The 24,375-nt window shown below is 44.3% G+C and overlaps 1 protein-coding gene across 1 annotated transcript in view; it reads left to right on the top strand.

The window, feature by feature from the left end:
• Positions 1-24,375, top strand: part of COX10 (cytochrome c oxidase assembly factor heme A:farnesyltransferase COX10) — a 140,556-nt gene that overhangs the window by 34,201 nt on the left and 81,980 nt on the right. Inside the window, exon 4 of the mRNA XM_086686070.1 lies at positions 27-151. Within this exon, the coding sequence (XP_086542196.1) occupies positions 27-151 (125 nt within the window). The remainder of the gene's footprint in view (positions 1-26; positions 152-24,375) is intronic.

Consider the following 24,375-nt stretch of genomic DNA (forward strand, 5'->3'; position numbering starts at 1 on the left):
GAGTCTGCTCTGTTTCTGTATTGCAGCTCTCGTCGTCAGCACCACCTCGGCTGGATTTGCGCTGGCCCCGGGACCTTTTGACCTGCCGTGTTTCCTGCTTACTTTTGTGGGAACGGGCCTTGCATCCTGTGCTGCCAACTCCATCAATCAGGTCAGTCGGTCACTTTTCAGCGCGATTATGGTGATGTGACTTTCTCCCAGACGGTGGTATTGTCACGCGTTTATAAATGACTTCAAGACCACGTATAGAGATGGAGAGGTCCCGGGAGCTTGTGACACCACGTATCCTGTGGAGGTCTGTGGGTGACACAGCCTGTCTGTCTCTTCTGCGGTGAACGGTTTTCAGGTGTTTCGGGTGAGAGAGCAGCCATGTATCGGCTTCAAACGGCCAGGCGCCCTTGGGTTGGAACGGGTTTTGAGCTGTTTGCTCGGCTTTCTGCTCTCCTGCATTTCAGGCACCTTCCCCCGAGCTTATCATTGTATGTGTTCTTCTTTCTTTGGTTTGATTTGTCTGCATTTGTTTACATACACAACATTGTGTTTTATATTTTATTTTATTTATTTTTTGAAGTTTACCTATTTATTTTGAGAGAGACTGAGACAGCGCAAGTGGGGCAGGGGCAGAGAGAGAGGGAGGGAGGGAGAGAGAGTGAGAGAGAGAGAGAAAGGAAGGAAGGAAGGAAGGGAGGGAGGGAGGGAGGGAGGAAGGAAGGAAGAAAGGAAGAAAGAAAAGAAAGAAAAGAAAGAAAGAATCCCCAGCAGGCTCCACACTGTCACCACCAAGCCTGATGTGGAGCTTGAACTCATGGAACAGATCATGACCTGAGCCGAAACCAAGAGTGGAATGCTTAACCGACTGAGTCACCCAGGCGCCCCGGGGTTTTATATTTTAAACAAGCATATCCAGCTTTAAAAAAAAAAACAAAAACAAAAAACAAACGGTAATTCAGTATTCGGTAAACTTGGTGTGTAGAATCAGAATATATTTTTTTTTTAATTTTTTTTTTTTCAACGTTTATTTATTTTTGGGACAGAGAGAGAGAGAGCATGAACGGGCAAGGGGCAGAGAGAGAGGGAGACACAGAATCGGAAACAGGCTCCAGGCTCTGAGCCATCAGCCCAGAGCCCGACGCGGGGCTCGAACTCACAGACCGTGAGATCGTGACCTGGTTGAAGTCGGACGCTTAACCAACTGCGCCACCCAGGCGCCCCTAGAATCAGAATATATTTTAAAAAATAATTAGCATATTATTTTTAATGCATCCTTTTGTCCCCCTATTATTTTAAATATCAGAATAGTTCTCTCTCCTCCGCCCCCCCCACGCCGGCCCTGCCGCACGCCTGGTCATTGCAGTGTGTGCCCCAGCACGCATATTTTTCATCCAATACCAAGAGTGAAAAAGTCTTGGCTGAAATTTAAGGAAAGTTGTTTTCATCACCAGAACACCCAAGGGGAGTTGGCACAGTTTTAAAACAGGAATTCAAGTTACCAGTAGAAAAACAGCGTGGCTGAGTGGATGTATAAATCGGCATCCTGCAAAATATGGGAATTTTAATTTGATAATGCCTCATATCATTAGGCTTTTACAACGTGTTACCAGCTGTCTGGGGAGGGATCAGTCTCTTTCAAATACAGTTTATTTATTTATTTTTTTGTTACAATTTTTCATGTGGAAACAGTCTCATGGGGAGGGAGGTCCAAATAATCCTGCTCCTTTTCCAAAAGTCTCATCCCATCCTGTAGACCACGGCCCAGCTCTTCCAGATTATTCCTCCCTTCTGCTCCCTGCCCTCGCTGTCTGGCTGGCAAAATAATCATGGTTTCACCATGAAATGTTTCTAATGAAATTTTGAATAGAAAGCACTTTAAGCAAAATGGATTTGTGTTGCTATTTTGGGTCTGTATTGCAAAATATTTCTTAAATTATTACTTCTGTTTAGTTACAAATCTAGGTCATAAGATTAAGCCAGGAGGGAACACACATCCCAGTTTTCAGGCTCCTTTTTTCAATTGAAGACCTACACGTATCCTCGAGATACCAGCCACTGTTTCCTTTTTAAATAAAATTTAAAATGAAAGTGTAGACACTCAGAAGATCATCGGCAACTATCTGATAGGCATCAAATGATTCCAAAATCCCAAAATAGTATAAGAAATAATAGAGTTGCCTTGAGTTTGAGCTGCCCCAGTCCTCCTGTCCCCCACCCGAAAACAAAGGTGGTTCAAGAATTTATTATGGAAAAAAATAGCCTGTCGATTGTAGCAAGAAAATACCCGGGGCGGGGGGGGGGGGGGGGGGGGGGGGGGGGCGGAGAATTTTTTTTTTTTTTACATTTAGGCAGAAATTTCCAGAAACTGAACGGAAACCAAAGTTTTAGAAATTTTAAAAGTTTAAATGAGTTCAGATGGCTGCTTTGTTTTGTCGTCTGTAGGGAAGTGAGTTAGATTCTGTCAATTCCAAACTACTGAGAAGAGCCATACTCTATGAGGGGGAATTCTCTCTGCGTCTGACAAATCGCCGCGTCTCCCTCTTCCGTTCCGAGGCTGGCTTTCTAGTCCCGTTGATGTTCACTGAGGCAGCTTTCCTGCTCTTCCTCTGGAACACTCCCACATCTTCCTCCACGGTTGCTGATCCCCCCACCCACCCCCCCTGCCCCCCCAGGGTTCTTCAGTGCTGTGCGTAACGTAGGCCCTTAGTCCATGCTTATTGGGCACAGAATAGTTTCATCTTCTTACATTCCTCATATTGCCTTCTTCCCCTTGTCTTGGACTGAAGTTTCATTTGGAAACATCACAATACTTAAAAATCTTAATGATTTTGAATTGTTGAATTACATTGTGGGTTGTTTTTTGTGTGTTTTTTTTTTTTTTGTACTATTTATTTATTTTTGAGAGAGAGAAAGAGAGATCGCGTGAGTTGGTGAGGAGCAGAGAGAGAGGGAGACACAGAATCCCAAGCAGGCTCCAGGCTCCAAGCTGTAAGCACAGAGCCCGATGAGGGGCTCGAACTCATGACCAGTGAGATCATGACCTGAGCCGAAGTCGAACGCTTAACCGACTGAGCCACCCAGACACTCCTGGTAACCACTTTTCTACTCTCTGGCTTTCGTAAAAAAAATTTTTTTTTTAATGTTTATTTATTTTTGACAGAGAGAGACAGAGCATGAGCCAGGGAGGGGCAGAGAGAGAGGGAGACACAGAATCGGAAGCAGGCTCCAGGCTCCGAGCTGTCCGCACAGAGCCTGACGCGGGCTGTGAGATCTCACAGACTGCGAGATCATGACTTGAGCTGAAGTCGGGCGCTCAACCAGCTAAGCCACTCAGGCGCCCCTCTACTCTCTGACTTTCTAATACGCAGTGATGGTGATGAGCACTTCACATGGTGCCAACGAGAAGCATAACAAGCTGATTTAAAGCAAACACACAAAAGACCTCCTGGGAAGAAATTTCCCTGTACTTAAAACACATACCTTCTTGGATTTTACCTTTTTAATTTTAAAAACTACATATCTTTTAACACACAGTTTTAGTAATCTATCTAAAGAAATAGTTAAGCACGTGTTCAAAGATTTCAGCTGCAAGAATTTCATCTCAGCATATCTACATGGTCCAAAGACTGGACATTCCTAAAACGTCAGCTGAGGAAAAACCGATTAAAGAAATCACAGTATATCCATAAACAATCATGTTATCAGCAAATACTGAGGTGGGAAATGTTCATGGTATACTACTTAAAGGAGAAAATATATAGAGGCAAGTTGTATTATACATGTAAATCATTTCTGCGTGAAGTTAATAAGGATGTGAAGGTTGTGTGTGTAAAAAAAAAAAAGTCTATGATAATACAAATCAAAATGTTAACCAGTGAGTCTGCTTGCGAGGCGGGATATATAAGCACCACAAAGCTGGAAGTTTCCATTTATTCTCTGCTGTAAGTCTAAAGCACAGAGCAGTGCCTGGCACCAGGGAAACATAAAATAAAAAATGTTACTGTTGTTTTTGCTTATTTCTGTTTTCTCACTGATCTGCAATGGAAACATTATTTGCATGACACATTTTTTTTTAAGATGCTGCTTTTACAAAGAATAATTCAGTGATGAAACAGAATGTTTTACAAATAGAAATGGCACTAATGCCCCCTACCTTGTAGGGTAGTAAGGTTCAAATAATAACTTATGGGGCGCCTGGTGGCTCAGTCGGTTAAGCACCCGACTTTGGCTCAGGTCATGAGATTTCGGTCAATGAGTTCAAGCCCCGCGTTGGGCTCTGTGCTGGCAGCTTGGAGCCTGGAGCCTGCTTCCGATTCTGTGTATGTGTGTGTGTCTCTCTCTCTGCCCCTCCCACACTCATACTTTGTTTTTCTCTCTCTCTCAAAAATAAATAAACATTAAAAAAAAAAACAAAACAAAAATTTATGTAGGGGCACCTCAGTGGCTCAGTCTGTTAGGCGTCTGACTCCTGGTTTCAGCTCAGGTCGTGATCTCACAGTTCCGTGGGTTCGAGCCCCGCATCAGGCTCTGCACTGACAGAGTTTGTAAATAAAGTTTAAGAAAATAATAATAATTTATGTCAACGTGCTTTGTAAGCTCTGCAACACTGTACAGATGTCAGCAATTAGACCACATACATTCCAACTTAAACCCGTCTCATTCATGTTTTGGCTGGTAGCCCTGATCTCATGAAGGACATCCCCTTTAAAAACAATTAGAGACGGGGCACCTGGGTGCCGTGGTCAGTTGAGTGTCTGACTCTTGGTTTCGGCTCAGGTCATGATCTCATGGTTCACGGCTCCGAGCCCCGCATCGGGCTCCACGCTGATGGTGCGGAGCCTGCTTGATGATTTATCTCCCTCCCTGTCTCTCTTCCCCTCCACAGCTCCCATGCTCTGTCTCTCTCTCAGAATAAACCAACTTAAGATAAGTAAATACATAAAAATAAGAACAGTTAGAGGCGTGTGCAGTGCAGCTACGGAAACAAAAAGCTGCAACAGTGGAGAAGCGGTCGAGAGAGTGGGGGCACATCCATCAGGAGGAACGGCAGGGTACCAGGAAAGCGTACCCTGTAGCAACGTACCTGCCGACATTCAGTGTTCCCCTCCATTAAAAAAATATCATCTCTTTGTAACAGAAGTGAAATAACCCCAAATGCATTTTATTATACCAATCTCTACTATGTCAAACACTCAATCACACTGACAGTTTCCTGACAGTTCTTATCTTTTTCAATTTCTTAATTCTTTCCTCTTGAATTTATTCAGCTTTTGCACTTCTGAGGTCGCTTGTTTCTCAAGATGCGATCAGTCGAAGCCATCCGTCACATTTTATCGTTCAGTTGCTAAATTTTACGGATGGCTTTCATCCTTTGAAGGCATACTCGCTTTAAGGCCTGGCTATGGTTTCAGATGAAGCATGCGTATGTTTTACAAAACGTGGGTGTAATTCCTTCGTACATTTTAATGTTAGTGGTTTCATATATATATATATGTATATGTATATATATCTTTATGCACTAGTCACTACTTCATAAATCAGAAGCTGAAGCTCATTTTCTCTCCCTACAACAAATGTAGGAATTGGTTTTCCAAAGCCGTACTTTTCCGATCACAGAGAGATCACAGAAGTCGGGTACAAAGAAGAAACACTCAGAACTAAATTAATAACAGCTAAAAGAAGGATTTAAAAAATATGAGATGTTATTTGAATCCTTTTATAAATCCGGACAGAAAGAAATTTTTTTTCTCCCACAGAACGCTATTAGAAGTTGAAAACTTTTATACATACCAACCACACATATGCGTTCTTTAAGTTGAACACCAGCTCCCCAAAAAACCCAGTAAATTCTTGCTTTTCACCAACAACTATTTCTTTATCTACCTGCTATTCCAGAACTCCGTTTAAAGCTTTGTGGCCTAGTGCTCTTTGCTCTGCTTACACTAATGAAATGCACTAATGAAAATGTTCTCACATTCCTTTGTTTGAATTTTATGAGACTGTGTAGTAACACTAAAACTAAAATACTTCCCACGTTATTTAGAAAACACTGTACTCTGGGAAGCTCACCGACACCATAAATAACAATGGGAATTCGGGGCACCTGGGTGGCTAGGTGGGTTGAGCGTCCGACTTTGACTCAGGTCATGATCTCACAGTACATGGGCTCGAGCCCTGCATCGGCCTCTGTGCTGACAGCTCAGAGCCTGGACTCCGCTTCAGATTCTGCGTCTCCCTCTCTCTCTCTGCCCCTCCCCCGCTTGCTCGTGCGTACGTGCTCTCTCTCTGTCTCAAAAATTAATAATAAACATTAAAAAAATAAAATAGAAAAAAGCCTGTGCCAGCTTTGTAGGTAACGTTAGGTGTGTCCTTTTAATTCAAGTTATTTTGATTACTTAGGAGGTGGAGTTGTTTTTTGGTTTTGGGAAGTGTTTTTTAACGTTGGCCGTTTGTGTTTGCCAGGAAGTTTTGATGTGTGAAGGTTGGATTGCTCAATATTAGCTCTTTGTCATGTTTAAGGTTTGGATACTTTCTGCTGTTTTCTTTTGAAGTGCAGATGTTTCATATATTTGTGCAGGCAGATCTTTTAATTTTCATTATAGGGTTTCTCAGCTTTGGCCCTCCTGACAGCGTGGGGCGGACGACATTGCTGTGAGGGGCTGTCCCGTTCTGTGTAGGGTGTCCCCCAGCATCCCTGGTCTTTACCCACCGGATGCTTTGGGGCCACACCCCGTAGGCGTGACGACTGCAAATGTCTTCAGACATTGCCAAAGGTTCCCTGGGGACCCAGATCACCCCTGATTGGGAACCACTGCTTTAACGAGTTCTATTCCTGATTTCGCTCTTAGATCTTTACCCAAGATCGGGGCTCCAATTTCTGCCCCAGGCATTCCGTGGCTCGCATTTCTTCCTGCCTAACCACCCACTGATAGCTGGGGTGGTCACGTGTCCTGGTTTGTGTTTGTGTTCCCGCCGTAGTTCTCAGTTACGCCTCTTTCTCACCCTCCAGTGTTCCCGGTTTGGACAAGAAACTCTAGGGGCTCTATTCACAGTCCACCTGCACCTTCAGTCTTTCCCCGTAAACGAGATGTGGTGGAAGTGCCTTTGTACCAAAAGATCTGGCCTTGGGTTCTGGCTTTTCTGTTCACGCCTGTACTCATTGGAGAAGCACAGGTTTCCTCACTGCAGCCCAGGTCATCTGGCTTGCCTCACCTCCATCCTTTCTGTAGTTACGGGTACGATCTGCTGGCGGGCCGAATTGTGGTGTTGCGTGCACGCACAGAAAACAGCTTAAAGAGCCTTCTCCTCCATTATGACTCTGTTAGCAAATTGTTCCAGTATGTCGGTGATTTCTTTTGTCTTGGACCGCCTTCATTTTTACGGTATCCCCGGCAGATACCGATTACCACGCTTGTTGCCGGTTTCCAAGGGAGCTAGTTCCGTAGGTCGACAGCCCAGTGATGAGAAATGTCTTCCTCGTGTTGAATCAAAGTCTGCCTTCCATAACTTGAACCTATGGGTCATAGTTCTCCTCTCTGGGGAAACTCAGTGTGTCTTCTTCCCCGTGACAATACTCCCAGGGTATCACTTTCTGTGTAAGTTTTTTTTTTTTTTTAACATTTATTAATTATTGAGAAACAGAGACAGAGCATGAGCATGGGAGGGGCAGAGAGAAGGGGAGACACAGAATCGGAAGCAGGCTCCAGGCTCCGAGCTGTCAGCGCAGAGCCTGACGCGGGGCTCGAACTCATAAACCACGAGATCATGACCTGAGCCGACGTCAGACGCTTAACTGACCGAGCCACCCAGGCACCCCTCGAGGTATCACTTTCCAGCTATGGTTACGGCACCTGTGGTATTCATCTGTGTCTCTTCCTTCGAGAACTCTCACGTCCTTGAGACCCAGCGGTTATGACCTACTTCTTACGTACATCTAGCATATCTTCCCACAAGCATATAGTGGGCCGGTAGGGCAAAATTCCTCAGGAAGTCGTGTTGGGAATAAAGAAATGTTTTTGGGGGGAGTAGGGGCAAGTAGCAAGAAGTGTTAATAATAACAATAATCGCAGCTAATGCTTATTCCGCACTTGCTACATGCAAGGAATGTTCTGAGCATTTTACTTTAGCTCGTCTGTTTAAGTCTGGGTTCATAGGATTTCCAAAAAAAAAGAAAAAGAAAAGAAAGGAAAGAAAGAAATTGGCTGTTTTGAAAGATCAAAATGAATTCATAACCTAGACTCAGCTCTAAGAACCACTGATGTTCTCAGAGACTTTATTTTGGAGAAAATTACAAGAAAGGCAGAAAACATACTTTCAGATCTGAGCGATAGGTTATAATTAGAAAGGAAAGCTGATAAGGGTATGTTATCTTTAGGATTGAGGGTATCTGTGAGTGTTGAAGAATTTTTATGAAAGGAAATGAAAGAGATCAAGAGGTGTGAATGAAGCAAGGTCAAGAAGAGAGGTGTATTTTGTTTCATACTGACAGTGCCCGAGAGACTTTTCATGGCTGAAATAAGGTAAAAAGGAAGAGCTTTGGATAAAAAGCTCGGAATTATAGGGTGGGTAGGGCAGCAGAAAACTCACAGCCCTTTCAACTCTGAAAGGAGAAACAGATAAAGATTTTTCTGTTTCCCCAGCGAATATGAGATTAATATCTAATGCGTCTTTCTCCATTTTCCCTTTCTGTGATGTTTCTTTTGTTTTGACTATGCAGTCTGCCTGGAGCGATAGGAATTGGCTTTCGTCTGCCGTGTTGAACAAAAGTGGTTGTTAAACGTGGTGTTGTGTTCTAGGAGAATAAGACTGATGTTAGCAAACACCAGGGATGTGATTCATAGAACATCATGTGTGTAAGAAAAATCAATACGAGAAATACACTTCTCCTCTGAATATTGTGATTTGTTTGACTTTGATGTTTTAACCGGTGGGCAACTCGCATTCATTCAGTGGCCTCTGAAGCCCATACTTGTGGCTTATTCAGATGATTCAGATTAGCTACCGCACTAGGTCAGATTTGCCGGGAGTCTTTGAATAGCATGTGGGAAAGGGTCTCCAGCTAAATATGTTTTTTATATAAGGCAAATGATGAGCATCACGGAACAATGTCAGAAAAAGAAAACACATTTTAAATGCAGAGTCTCTTTTCCTGAATTTATATAACCCCAAATAGTTCCTAAATTACATTTGAGTCCCCTCTCTGGAACGATCCATCTGAGTAGAGTGAGTTTGGCATTGGTATTCATAACCAGAATCACTCCACCTGAAGTTCTGCAGCAAATGCAGAGATGATGATAATTTGAACATGTGTACGTAGCTAGTATTTTGTCATTCACATGCCTCACGAACTGGTCACTATTTAATTAATTCATTCAATTTATTTATTTCGCTTCTTACACCATCTCCGTGAGATGACATTTTTCCCGTGTTGTAGAAGCAGAAAAATGAAGCTTAGCAATGCCACTGGTCACACATCTGAAAAATGGTCCAGCAGACCCCGTGGACCCCAGGTTCACTGCTGTTTCCTCTCAATCAACACGTCCTGGTCCAGCCACCACTTTGGAATAGGGTCATTCCCGTCAATAGGAGTCTGCTTTCTACCAAGCTAACTGCTGACATCCTTGCCACTAAGTGCCAGAGAAGGGTGTCGTCGCTGGCACGGGCATGGTAACAGCCATCTCTGATGAGAGCGCAGGACCTAAAGCACTCTGCCCTTTGAAAGCTAAGCGCTCAATTAACACTAGCTGTTGTTACTGTTAATAATATTAACGTGTGGTCTGTTTCCAGCCCCATATCCTCCACACTTTGAGAATCGGATTGTCTGTCGGCCGTCTCCACTGAGGGTCTCCATATAGAGAATGGGACGGGAAAATGTGTTTCTTTTCCTCAGTGTACTAAGAGACTTGGGCTATGCTTGCAAACTGTAGTGTGTGTGCGTGCGTGTGTGTGTGCGTGTGTACGTGCACGTGCATTTATTTCAAGTGTGTGTTTACCTGTATTTGAGTTCTTCGTATTTGAATCGTGTGGTCACTTAGTTCAGCAGACGTTAGTGGCTCTCTACCATTCCATAGGTTATTAAGCAATTGTCTAGGCAGTTCTGGTAAATCTAAGAAATACTGGTAAAAAAAAAAAAAAAAGATTCATAAATCGAACAAACAGATGTTTAACTGAGACTTTAATGGAAGTAATGGAAATAATACCAATTTGGATTTTTGGAGGAATGATTCTTGGCTTGTGTCTGTGGGTACGTATTGTGATTAAACCTGATTTGGGGGAACTCAGGGGCTTGTCCCTTTCCTGGATGTCTCCATGTCGTTCCAAGGTGAAATCAAATCGAGTTTCTTCCCAAGTGATTCCTTCCTCCCTCCCTCCCTCCTCCCTTCCTTCCTTCTTCCCTCCCTCCTTCCCTCCCTCCTTCCCTCCTCCCTTCTTTCTATCCTCCCTTCCTTCTATCCTCCCTCCCTCCCTCCCTCCTCCCTTCCTTCTATCCTCCCTCCTCCCTTCCTTCTATCCTCCCTTCCTTCCTCCCTCCCTTCTTCCCTCCCTCCCTCCTTCCCTCCTCCCTCCCTTCCTTCCTCCCTCCTTCCCTCACCCCTATTGTCCTTCCTTCTTTCCTTCCTTCCTTCCTTCTTAAGTCTTCAGTTATGTTTGGCTTTCCCGATAGTTTGTTCTTCTGAATCCCATGAGCCTGTCCATTTTCTGCTGGGAACGGCAGGCTCCCCTCCTCTGTTCTGGTTAGGGGCACTCCCAGCTGACTGAGGGCTGATGACACGTATTAGAAACCGACTGTGTGGCCAGTCCCTGGGAGACTGTTCATTGCCTCATCTCATACTCACTCCTTTAGCCTTCGAAGCAAACTGCTTTTAAGATTTAATACATGAAAAATCTTGATGCCTTGATATTTATACTTTAAAATTCAAGTCATTTGATGATTCTGAATTCCCTGCTGTGCCCCCAGACACTGGAAAAGAGCGGGAATAGGAAGCAGGGTCTCTGGGATGGGCAGTGGGGCAGACTGCTACTCATGCTCCTTAACCCAGACCAGCTTTGGAGAATTCCTGCTCTTTCTAGCTAGTAACGGAGCCCCAGCCTGCTTTGGGCAAGCGATTAGACCTTTGAAAGTTATGTGTGAGTGATTAAGTAAATCCTAAAATTCACATTTTCATGACCACCCACTTCTGTCTTCCTGATTTTCTAAAAAGTTTCAGAAAATATTATTTGGCAAGAAGAGGAAATTACTTACCTGTGTGATTAATCTTAAGGAAAATTTCGCTCTGGCATTTCCTTCAGATCCTATGCCAGATTTCTTCCGGAAGCAGCGATCACAGAGGGAACAAAGAAATTCTAAAGGATCTGAATGATGGAATGTAGAGATAGGATGAAACAAAAGAGAAAATTTGGTAGTTAATAAGATTTATGTATACTTGTAATCTAGAGTGTCCTTAGGCCTTAAACTATATACAGTGTAACCTTAAAATGCTAAGATAATAATGCAGGTTTAGCTTTTATTCCAACTGAAGTTCCTTTGGTCCCAGAAGAGATTCACCTGCCAGCTTCTAAGAAGGAAGACTACCACTGAAATCAAAATCCAGTATAACATCCTAACCTTTTCACTAATGTATCTGAGTAGAATTAATCTGGTATTGCTTTTAGCGAAAGTATGCCTGATGATCTAGGGAATGCCTTGCTCATACTGCTGTCATTAGGTGAACTTTAGGAGGATTTACCAGGGCCATGTGCAGTCTCCACGGACAGCTCACTGAAGCTACATGCATGAAGATCCGTCCCCTAAAGTTACGGCTGTCCTCTCCCAATTTAACATCATGGGGATTAAATATAAAAATATCTTAAGACCAGATTCTTAGTTCTTATAAAAATATTCAGGGATCTGAAAATTGGGGTATTAGTAAAGGATGGTGTATCCTGAGCCTGGATCCCCTCCGTGATTCTCACTTACTCTTGAGTGAGTGGCTGAGTAAATAAATAGCTTCATTTAAGTAGGCGTGCGGTTACCCTTGGACAACTAGGTAGCCCCTGATTCCAAGTCGGACGTGTTTTCTCACAAGAAGAGTGACGGTTTGTAAGCTTTTCAACAGATAGGTAGTCAGCCATCCCAGATACCTCGGGCGTAAGTGAAGTGAGGTTCTATTAAAAAATGACCCTTTCACAAATACTCGGTGAACATTCAGGCTTTAAGATTTTGCTTTCTTTTTACTGCTTTTGACAGACGGGAAAACGTGACTGGACGAGTTCTCGCTTGCACAGAATTTTGTTTATTCTGTGCAGTTCAGGTTAAAATTATTGAGTCAGGGAGGCCGCTGAAATCCCCTCAGCATTTACCTGCCTGTTGGAAGGAAATTTCGATTCGGCTGGGACCAGAAAGCATGATACCATTAAAAGTAGCAGAAAGTGCTAATGCTACATGGTGGGCTTTTCTTGAAAGTTATCTTCAGAAAGGATCCTCACGTATTTATTGCTTACTTTTACTGGTGATAAAAAGTGTTATCCCTGCTCTGAAGTGGCTGCCGGTCTGGCGGAAGAAGACAGACCTAGGTTAAGTACAATAAAGTAATTAAATATGTCGGTATTGCGGTGGAAATAGGCAGTGCCTTCAGTAAAAAGGCGTGGGGAGGGGTCATTTCTACCTGTGGAGGTCAGGAAGGCTTCACCCAGAAGCACCCGGAGTCTCAGAAGTTCGGGTGGGTGTTTACCAGGTAGACGTGTATGAGAGGAACTTTCCAGGCCGACAGAACATCACGAGTAAAGACACAAGAGGTGGGAAATTTTCTGCATAGGAGACCATTTGGACACCTGCACACCTTACCGTGCAGCAGACGCATAAGGCCCAGGGTGGGGAGGATTCTATGAGAGATTTGGCTCAAGAAGTTGGCTGGGACTTGCCTGTCTTGCTAAGTATCCAGACTTCCTCTATAGGGATTGGGCAACCACTGGTAGGCGTTAATAAGGCCCTAGTACAACTAATGGCTTTCTGTTACTCTAAGGATAGAGAAGAAAATCCTAACTTTGACCTACACACCCTGCACGGCCCGTTTCTTCTCCAGCGTCTCCTTCCACTGCCCACGCCTTAGATCACAGGATCTCAGCTGGATCTCAGCTAAAATGTCATGCAGTCAAGAAACATTTTCTGAGCACCTGGTATGTGCCAGGCACTGTGCTGGGCATGCAGGTAGGTCACTTCTCTCGTTGTGTTTTATGTAGAACAACAAGAGATGGGCAGTGAATATATTAATGAGAAAGGATCAGGCAGGGACAGTACTATGTGGAAAGTAAAACCAGACATTGGCAGCCATATCAGGTCAGAATTCCTGAACCCCCGACCTGGTCAGCTCCTCCTCGTAGGCCACACCACGCAGCTTTCCTTCACAGGGCCTTGCAGGATTTTAAGTGGACATTCCGGTGATTGTGTAAGTTCGGCGAGGGCAGGGACCCCGTTTGTTTATCCACAAATCAGGGCCTGGCACAAGAGAGCTGCTCAGAGGCCAGTAGGGACCGATGGTCGAGGACAGGCTCAGTGTTCAGACGGCCTGGGTACAGGTTCCATCTCTGCCACTTATTAGCCCTGTGACTTTGGGCAGTTGACTTACTCTGTCCTGACAGAGGAAGTTATTGAGAAAATGAAATGATGTATTTAGTTCTTAGAGAAGGGCCTGGGTACTTTGTGGGCATGCGATTAATGTTAATTATCACCACTATTTATTAATAAACATTTACTGAATGAAGAAGGGAGGTGGGGAGGTGGCTTTCTATAAAAGTTGACTTAGCCATTCTGTGAACCAAAGCTTAGGGACAGACCGATTCAGATAACAAAGCGTAGTTAAGATCATGAGAGCCAGAGGGGCATTCTCAGGAAGGATGCAGAGTGGAAAGGGCCCAGGCTGGTCCTTGATCGGATGGCCTCGTGAGGAAAAGACAGGAGTCTAAAATTTAACCTTGTCGATTTCTGACATGGTGGCCTGCCATCCTGAGGTGGGGAATCTGGAAGGAGGAGTGTCTTGGCAAGGAGATAATTCAGCTTGGATTTGGTGGGGGGGGGGGGGGTGGGTTGTGGGCTTGCAGTGCTTTTGGTATATTCCAGGGGAGCTGAATAGAGCCATCCGGGGGTCCCAGGGGATTTGGGCATGGGCCGGAGATAGTAGCAAGATCATTGAGGTCTGGCCCCGTAAAGCTGCTGGTTGGCTGACCGAGGAGAATGAATGAGTGCGGGGCTTTGGTGGGGGGGGTGGGGGGGGGAGGGCAATGCAGACTTGAGGGCCGTAGAGAGGTGGGGACCCAGGGAGCAGCAATGGTGTTGACGTTTTTGGTGTTTTCTGTGATGGGAGAATACAGATATCTGGATATTTGGATCCTGGAATGAATGTTGCGGCACCAGAGCGTGAGTGGATCAGCCTGGAATAAAAGCTGCGTCCTTGCTCCTGGGAGATCTGGTCTCGGCCACTGCTCTTCTCCCTCTGGCTCACTCGCTCTCTGCACACAAGCTGGGCTTCTTTCCTTCCCATTCCCCAGCCCGTCGAGAACTCTCCTGCCCCACAGTCTCGCCATGCCCTGTGCCCTCTGCCTGCTCATTCATAAAGGGCAGAGGCTTCAGGCACCTGGCTGGCTCAGTTGGCTAAGCATCTGACTTGGGCTCACAGTTTGTGGGTTCGAGCCCCGCATCGGGCTCTGTGCTGACAGCTCAGGGCCTGGAGCCTGCTTCATATTCTGTCTGTCTGTCTCTCTCTCTCTCTTTCACTCTCTCTCTTTCTCTCTTTCCTCCCCTCCTTTGAGAGGTGGGCACACTGACACCCTCTGCACCCCCGGCCCTCTCCTCTGGCCTATTCCTACCGTCTGTTGTCTGTTTCCCTCACTAGAACGGCAACACCATGAGAACAGAGACCTGGCCTCATTCGTTGTTCTTCCCCCAGTGCCTAGAAAATCGCCCGACGCACAGTAGGAGCTCAGTGCATGGATGAATGAGTGAATGAGTACTGAGTGTTGCTTATCGTTTGGTGGGAGAACCAGGCGTCTGTCCAACACTCAGATAGAGGTGGCATTGCAGCCTGGCACACGAGGGGCCGCCTCTCCGAGAGGAAGAGGCGGGTGGATTGATGCCTGGAGGGAGACCAGTGTGGCCCTCTGTGCTCATTCTGTGCTTTCTGGGCTGGGGAGGGAGTTCCCTGGGGCCAGACCCACCCAGGCCTCTCCCCCACCCACACCCCCCTCAGGCTGCTTCCTTTCCAGGACTGTAATTGTGCTCCTAGGAAACAGCCTTGCTGGAAGGTGATTACAGGCAAGCCTTAGAAATGAGATTTTTTTAAAAAGCTATTCCCTGGTCACAAGGAAGGCGTCTTAGTTACCCTCAGTGACTTTTTCCATTTCCAGAGACAGATGCTCTAGGGTCCCTTCCTTACATGTTTTCCTTGCTGTTTTAGGGCTGCGTGGTGGCCTTGATGAATTGGGGAGTGAGTGTCCTGACCCAGGGGAGCAGCTGCTATGAGTGGCCTAGATAAAATCAGGCCCCGTGTTGCCAGAACCTCCGGTTTTTCATTACAGGCTAGACACTTGGATTTTCATGTGAAATTTCCTGAGTTTTAAGTGTAGGCTCAATTCGTTGTTGTTGGGTCAGTCTTTCTGAAATCCCGTGCAAACCAAATGAAATCTGCCAGTGGGTGGAATTTGCCTTGAGGACCACCCCTCCCCACCCCCTACACTGGTTCTAGCCTTTGAAATGGGATATATAATTTATTTTTTTTTAATTTTTTTTTTAACATTTATTTATTTTTGAGACAGAGAGAGACAGAGCATGAACGGGAGAGGGGCAGAGAGAGAGGGAGACACAGAATCAGAAGCAGGCTCCAGGCTCTGAGCCATCAGCCCAGAGCCCGACGCTGGGCTCGAACTCACGGACCGCGAGATGGTGACCTGAGCCGAAGTCGGACGCTTAACTGACTGAGGCGCCCAGGCGCCCCTGAAATGGGATATATAATTTATATATCATCATTGACCAACATCTAGAAAAAAAAAAAAAAAAGATCTTCCTTCTGAAAATAAAATTCTTTTTTTTTTTAATGTTTATTTTCGACAGAGAGAGAGAGGGAGAGAGAAAGTGGGGGAGGGGCAGAGAGCCAGGGAGACAGAATCCAAAGCCGGCTCCAGGCTCTGAGCTGTTAGCACAGAGCCCGACGCAGGGCCTGAACCCGCGAACCGCGAGATCATGACCTGAGCTAAAGTCAGACGCTTAACTGACTGAGCCACCCGGGCGCCCCTGAAAGTAGAATTCTTAATGACTAAATAGTGAAATGTAGTTTTCTCTCCTTATTTTCACTGTGCCAAGAAGCGTGAAGCACAGACGATCTCATCAGTTCACTTAGAATCAAGCCGTGGTTGCTGAATTGTACTTTGTGGATTAAGCTGCTAGCTTTCTTGGACATGTGTGGCTTCTCCAGCTATACCGTAGAAGAATTCATTATTTTTAAATTAAAAAAGGGGGTGGGAGTATGGTACTGCTTTAGCATCCAAAAGGTAAAGTCAAGGAAGGTCAAATAAAAATTGCTTCAAGAAACACCTGGAAATTTCAAATGTGTTTACAATCATTTCTCCACCGATGGCGTTATGTTTCAGAAAAGTGCCATTAATTGTAATAGAGTAACACACAGCTCTTTGTGAAACTTAAGTCCATTGAATATCAGTACCTTCAAAGACAATAAAAATTCCAGCCTGCGTTTATCTATTCCCCTGTGAGGAGTTACTACAATGTATATTGTATCATTCCATGCGAAATTCTTTGGCTTAATCGTCTCTCATTTATTTGCAGTTGTCTGAGGTCAGCTTTCCGTTTTGCAGTTGTCAAACAGCTGTCAAATTAAGAGACCAGATTCTAAAGTTCATTTACATTTGGTGCCATTCCATATTAGTACATTTCTTGGCTTAAGTATTTCAACAGTTACGCACATTGCTTAATCCTCCTTTCCCTCATTAGCCTCCTCCCCCTCCCCCGCCACGAATGTCCACACACACACATTAAGTACAATATTCTAAGTATTTTTATTCTTTTCCAAGCATCGTTTTTAAAAAATTCACGTGAACTTTAACAACAAAAAAAATCACTTGAATTAGACAGCCAATTAATTTCACTGCTCTTTTTGCAAGAAGAGAACATCAAATCAATGTAAACCTGTCACCCTTGTTTTCGTTGTCATAGTTGCTTTCATCCTTACTTTTATCACTTCCATCAGGCTGAAATCTAAATAGTAATTGACCGTAGAATTCTTAATTTGCTTTCTAAATGTCTGTATAAGGTAGTGTAATAGTAAAGAATTCAGCATTCATTTTTAATAATTCACTGATCAAAGAAATACTTCTGGATGTTTCGCCACAGGGTATCTCACGTTGCCAGCCGGGGACGTTGACATTGTACTCTTCCATAAAAGAGGTGTGAAAAGATAAGCTGAGGCATCTTAAAAGTCTTTTAGACTGTATCGGAGCAAAACTAGATTTGAATTGGGCAGCACCGAATCGGGAGTGTTGAGAAGATGCGGAAGGAAACAAAGCAGGGGAAGTATTTGATTGGCCATAGCTTAAGGGTCGCCATGTTTGGAAAAGTCGGCTGTTTGTGATTGGTTGTCCTTGGGTTTTCATTTCTTAACCCTGAGGCATTCATTGTAGGTATAGGATTTGGTTTACTTATGTCCTAGCTGCTAAGATATTGGGACCACCTCAGTGTAATGGCCTCCGTGTTTAATTAGCTTAATGAAGGACCAGTTCTTGCGTGTTTGAGGAATACTGTGGAACTCAGTCATTGGGCGAAAGAACTATAGTCGTATGTAATTCTCAGTTGTTAGGGGCGCCTGGGTGGCTCAGTCGGTTAAGCGTCCGACTTAGGCTCAGGTCATGATCTCACAGTTTGTGAGTTCGGGCCCCGCGTTGGGCTCTGTGCTGACAGCTCGGAGCCTGGAGCCTGCTTCGGATTCTGTGTCTCCCTCTCTCTCTGCCCCTCCCCTGCTCACGCTCCGTGTCTCTCTGTCTCAAAAATAAATAAAACATTTAAAACAAAATTAAAAAAAAATAATTCTTAGTTGTTAGATAGGAAACCCCAACAATGGATATTCTTAAGTATGGTTATTAGGTCACTAAGTGGTAGCACAAAAACATTCCCATATTGGTTATATTTGACCTTCTGCAGTAAGGTCACTTACACCAATATTTGTTCAGGACTTGTTTTCCTTAAACTTGTGTGTTAGACCGAGCTTAACCTTTTTCGGATTTTGACATATTCTTTTCTGATCTCATAACTCCTTGTATATTTCTCTGTTGGACCATTTATTAAATAGCACATTATGTCTTTACATATCTGAATGCTCAACCGGCCTGTGAGCCCCTCTTCGGCTAAAAGGCCATATTTTATTTATTTTAATCCCTGGCTCTTCGTGAATGGCTGCCAAATAAATTAATGAGAACATGAGTCGGCAGATGAGAACCCAAGTTCAGTGGCGGTTAAAGGAGCCTAAAAAACATTGTTACTTTGTTCCCCATTCCAGCTTCATGTGAAGAACCTATCATTTAAAAACGAAATTACATTTTATAATTGGGGTGAGGAGAAAGATAATCCTATTATTTGTACAAATTTTCCCAGAAACTTATTCATCATTTTTGAAAGGATTACATTGAGATTGTAATAAAACAAGTTAAATTGAAATTGAGTAGTGCGAGGGGAGCAGATAAATTCAACCCGCAGTGAAGGAGGGCGTAGAAGTTATCTGTGACAGCAAAGTAGGTTGTACACGGTGCTAAATGAAACTGTGTATAAATTGTATCTCCTTTATCACTTGAAGGTTTTTAAAAACTTTTTTCACTAATTGGTATTCCAAAGTGATTTGGAGGTTTATCATCGGGAGTGATGTGTTCTCTGTTATTACAACAAAGAGCTATCAGGGAGGGCATCTTCCAGAGATACATTTCCTCATCAGAAACTTCCTTACCAGACAAAACACTTGGACGGGAGCTAGAGAAACCCAGATTCTTCCTATATCCTGCCTACCCGATCTATCGCTCCACTTGGATTTCTGCAAGGTAACAGAAACGTAACTTCTAAAACCGAACTTCTGATCTTTTACCTCAAACCTGCTCTTGCTTGACTGTCTGAACCACGGTTAATCGATCCTATGTGATGGTTCCCCGGGTTAGAGACTTTGGGGTCTTTCCTGGACCCCAGTGTTCTCTCAGTCCCCACCACCAGTCTTGTGTTCATAATGCACGAATCGTAAGCATTTATTAGTCATTTGTATTTTCTTATTTAATTGCCATGATCGTTCCATCTTTTGTCCATGTTAGCATGAAGATATTTTCTTTTAAAATGATATGTAAGAGCTTTTGAGGTGTTTAATATAATTTGTTGCAAATATATTTTTCCTAGCCTGTCCTTGGCATTGCACCGTGATTTTGTTTATGTTGTTTTGGAATACAGTTGACCCTTGAAGAACACGAGTTTGAACTGTGTGGGTCCACTTACACGTGGGGTTTTTTTCAATAAATATCATACAGTACTGGAAATGTATTTCCTCTGCCTTCTGATTTTCTTAATAACATTTTCTTTCCTCTGACTTTATTATGAGAATATAGTCCATAATACCTATAACATATAAAATACATGTTAATGGACTATTTGTGTTATGGGGAAGGCTTCTGGTCAACAACAGGCAGGCTATCGGTAGCTAAGCTTCTGGGAAGTCAGAGGTTGAAGGTGGATTTTGGGCCGTGCTGGGGTTTAGCGCCCCTGCCCACTGTGTTGTTCAAGCCTGTATATTAAAGCCTTACATTTGTTTTTTTTTTTAATTTTTTTTTTTAACGTTTATTTATTTTTGAGACAGAGAGAGACAGAGCATGAACGGGGGGAGGGGCAGAGAGAGAGGGAGGTACAGAATCGGAAGCAGGCTCCAGGCTCTGAGCTCTGAGCCATCAGTCCAGAGCCCGACGCGGGGCTCGAACCCACGGACCGCGAGATCGTGACCTGAGCTGAAGTCGGACGCTTAACCGACTGAGCCACCCAGGCGCCCCAAGCCTTACATTCGTAAATATTCCAATATGTCATTTTATAATGGCTTTTTCCTTGACAAGAATAATTGCAAAGACCTTATATCAGCATGTAGATTCTTTTCCAAATTAGGCTGTCGGGTGGCGGTTTAGTTGCTTTGGTTTTAAATTGTCAGCATATCCTCCTAGGATTTTTTTTTTAATTTATTTTTTTAATGTTTTTATTTATTTTTGAAGAAGAGAGAGAGACAGAGCATGAGCGGGGAAGGAACAGAGAGAGAGGGAGACACAGAATCCGAAGCAGGCTCCGAGCTGTCAGCACAGAGCCCGACGCAGGGCTCGAACCCACGTACCGCGAGATCACGACCTGAGCCGAAGTCTGATGCTCAACCGACTGAGCCACCCAGGCGCCCCCCCAGGATTATTTTTAAATGCCACTCTTATACTCCAGATAGATTTCTATTTCACTAATCTCTTCTGTTTCTAGAACCACACCCTCTTCAGTGTAGCTGTAACATACTTTAATATCCGAGAAAGCAAGGCTTGCCACGGTGTGCTTCTTTTTCAAGACTTTTGTGGTGCTTCTCATCAGTTTATTGTTTCAGATGAATCATTGTTTTGAAGTCTTAAAACAAAAATGTGACTGTAATTAGAACTCCATTGTATCTATAAATTATTTGAGGAAGGGAGACATCTTTGCGCTGTTTAGTCTTGTTACCCAAAAGCATTTCTGAGATTTTGAGATCGTTCGCTAACACTTGGGGACAGGAAGGTGCTCGTAGAACACGAGACAACGTCAGAGCCACTAATCAGTCTGAAGATGAATTCAGGAATGTTAAAACGTCAGGGAGAAACATAGAAGAATCAGAGAAATATGCTAAATCTGCCCTGTTTGCTCACACTCTGTATTTTATTTTAGTAAAATGCAGTTGCTAAAATTTAGAGCCTGTCCTTGTTTTTGAAGTGTGCATTCCTAAGTTTTCTTAGCTCTTAAATTTTTAGTTTCTTTAAAATCATTTCATTTGTCAGCCGCTTTCTTTTTCTGCATGTCTGCGCTCAGGAAGCTTCCTCCCCCCGCCCCCAACAAATATATGGTCATATCTTCCCTTCGCTCTTCTTTTGTGGAATTGGGAGTAAAAAGCCAGTGCTCTCCAGAATTTACTTTTCTTTTCCCCCAGCAAGATTGTTTTCAAACTCACGCATTCTGCTGCTTCTCGGTACCGTTTGCCACTTTTTCTGTTGGGACCTTTGACACCCCCACCGTCGTGATTCTCCCGTGTGTTCACCCTTGAAGTCAGAGAGGCGTGTTCGGCCGTGGCCTTGGCCTTCGTGCAGAGCGTCAGCGTGTGTGTGAAGCCGCAGCCCCTGACACAGACCCGCTTCTCCCGCCTAACTCTGATGTTACGCACTGTGCCTCTGCCCTGGAGTGATTTGTCTCCTGGTCCCACTGCCTCTGGTTCTGTAGAAGTTTGTAATTTTTGCCTTTTTGGAGGCAACTGCCTCACGTCTCCCACTCGTGTTCAACTGTTTTGTCTTCAGCTGAGCGTCTGTTATGCACTGCCAGTCACTAGGCAATGGGGTTCACAGCGGTGATCCTTCCTCTCGGTGGGCCTAATGCCTCGTGGGGAGTAGGTGGCAGACAGAAATGACATAATTGTAGGCTTTGTTTGAAGATTATAAGACGCTCTAGTGAGGGCTGTAAACGAGAAGTACCTGGTACTATTTGAGTTTGTAAAAGGGACAGAAAGGATGTTAGAGCTGCGCTCCTACAGGTGAGGTGAGTTTACTGGGCAAACGGGAGGAAGAGCCTTCTAGGTGAATGAATAACAGGTGCCCAGGCCCCCCCCCCCCCCCCGCAGGCCCTCCCAAGGGTACCAACCAGGTGGCATCCCCGAATTCCTGCTTTTGTAAATTAATTTTTTTTTTTTTTACTAGTGCTGGGACTGTCCCACCCGCTGTTCACAATAAAGGCAGATGTGTGCAGCAAAAATTACAATAATGATAATTAAATTTTAAAAAGGTGACACAGAGGGGGAGAGGGTGGGACACATCACACGACAATGGTGAGTGAAAATCACGCCCTCCGGAATATAGCGTCCCCAGGCTTGTCCAGGCTGAGTCTCTCCAGCTGGATGGCTCTGTCGCTTTAAAGCTTAGATCCTAAGAAGTACAGAAGTTACGATGAACCTAGATCTCTGTAACACGCCGTCTTCCCTTCCCATTCAGGCGTTATGTTTCCTTTTCCACTGTCCGTCTTCCATACCAGTAATGTCTTCTCTGGACAGTTTCATCTGTCTGTCTTTCTGCAGTGTGCCAAATGTGTCACACTCGCTCTGCCCGTGACCGGCTGAATTTCCTTCGTGGTGGGTTTTGCCCTCTCATGCCGCCAGTGCCGATTTCAATTCTGCAATCACACTTTTAACATGGTTTGTTCATATCTTCCAGGTCTCTTTTTTTGTGTCTGCCTCAGCCAACTTGTATCTCACGTCACCTTTGATTTCGTGCCTTATGATACGAATTCTAGCGTGAATAGGAAGTAAACGTCCATTAAAAAAAAAAATTTATCTATTTACTCCCAGGTACTTTCTAAGAACCGTGACAAGGGAAAGAAAAAATAATAATCACTTGCAAAACTTAAGCCAGAAGCAAGGTTAATGGTTAGGGATGCATCTCTTAATACCCTGCATCATTGCTGTCGTGGTTACAGCTTAGCCACTGAAGCTTTAAGCAGCCCAGTAATCAACATGAAAGTGAAAAGAATCACGAGTTCCAGCAGTCTCTGCGTCCTGATAGAGACGCTAAGTAGCACGATGGTGAAGAACACAGGTACGAGTGGTGGCTGTTAATAGGTGTGTGACATGGGGCAGATTAGTTAACCTTTCTGTGTTTTGAGTTCTTCATCTCTAAAAGGGAGACGGAAATGGTAGTATCTTCCTGTATCGTGTGCTGTCATTGGAGACAGGTAAAGAGAACATTATTTCTACTCTTACAACCCAGTGGGGTGTGAGCTCTATACACAGGTAACTGCAATTGAGCATAGGAAATAAATCAGAGAAATAAAGCGATATAGACTCTCCTGAAAGAAAGGTGATCTCTGACTTGTATGGTGGATCGAATTGGGCAAGGCTTCCAGAGGAGAGGGTGCGTCTAGTTTGAAGATGAGAGGGTGGTTCCAGTCAGAAGAAATAGCCTGAGCCAAAACAGGGGAGCTGGAAGGCACACACGCAGACATGCATGTGTATGGTATGGAAGGACCCAGAATGTCAGATTGCAGAAAGGAAGTCATTGGCCATAAGACTGGAGCCATGTTGCTGAGGGTCAAAATTGCCTGGTTAAGAGTTCAGATTCAATTCAGCAGAGGGCCACCTGTCTGGCTCAGTCGGTTAAGCATCTGACTCCGGCTCAGCTCATGATCTCACAGTTCTTGGGATCAAGCCCCGAGTCTGCGGACTCTGTGCTGACAGCTCAGATTTGTCTCATGATTTGTTCTCTGTCTCTCAAAACTAAATAAGGGTTAAAAAAAATTTTTAATTCGGTAGGAAATAGCGAGCCGTTTACACAGCAAAAGCCTGGAGCCATGTTGACCAGTTAGAGTGTGATCGCCACAGCCTCCGCAAGTGTAGGCAACATGAACTCAGAAACGATGGTGACGATAAGAGGAACTGAATTTGAGGGGGAAAGAAGGGGAGGGGCCCTTCCTTCTTAAAAAAGTCCATTTACTTTGAGCTTTGACTCCATTGTCATGCGAATGCACCTGTTAGCTTGGGCGCCAGCCTCCGTTTTGTGACCCCTTCCCTCTTAGAACAGGTCAGGCTGCAAAACCCTTCCAAGTACTCTAGCAGCCATCATCAACCCATGGAAGTGGAGAGAGGTCACTGTGGACCAGTTAGACCGAAATACAGATTTGCGATCTTTACGAATCCATGCCAGCCTACCTTTTTCAGAGTTTGTCATAGCTTCTTTGGCTAATTTTTTTTTTTTAAGTAGTGAAAATCAAGAGAAGTTTAATACAGTTGCAAATAAGACTGGTGAGAGAAAGTATTTTTTGTTGACTTGTGAATAAGTGATTAGCGGTGCTTTTTCACGAAATTGGAAAAAAAATTTTTTTCCTTTTAGAAATGCCCAACTTTCTACTTAAGTTTTTTAGTTCTTGCTTATTCCAGTAATTAATTTCCTAACTTTTGCTACGTGGAAATTTCAAAAATGTTAAAATTTTATTATAAGGCAAGTGAAATATGGGATGCCTGGGTGGCTCAGTCGATTGAGCATCTGACTCTTAGTTTCGGCTCAAACCATCTCATGGTTTGTGGGTTCAAGACCCAGGTCGGGGCCCACTGTCAGTGCAGAGCCTACTTGGGA

This window comes from Puma concolor, chromosome E1 (genome assembly GCF_028749965.1).
Source record: "Puma concolor isolate L17-30 chromosome E1, mPumCon1.1.hap2, whole genome shotgun sequence".
Taxonomy (NCBI): Eukaryota; Metazoa; Chordata; class Mammalia; order Carnivora; family Felidae; genus Puma; species Puma concolor.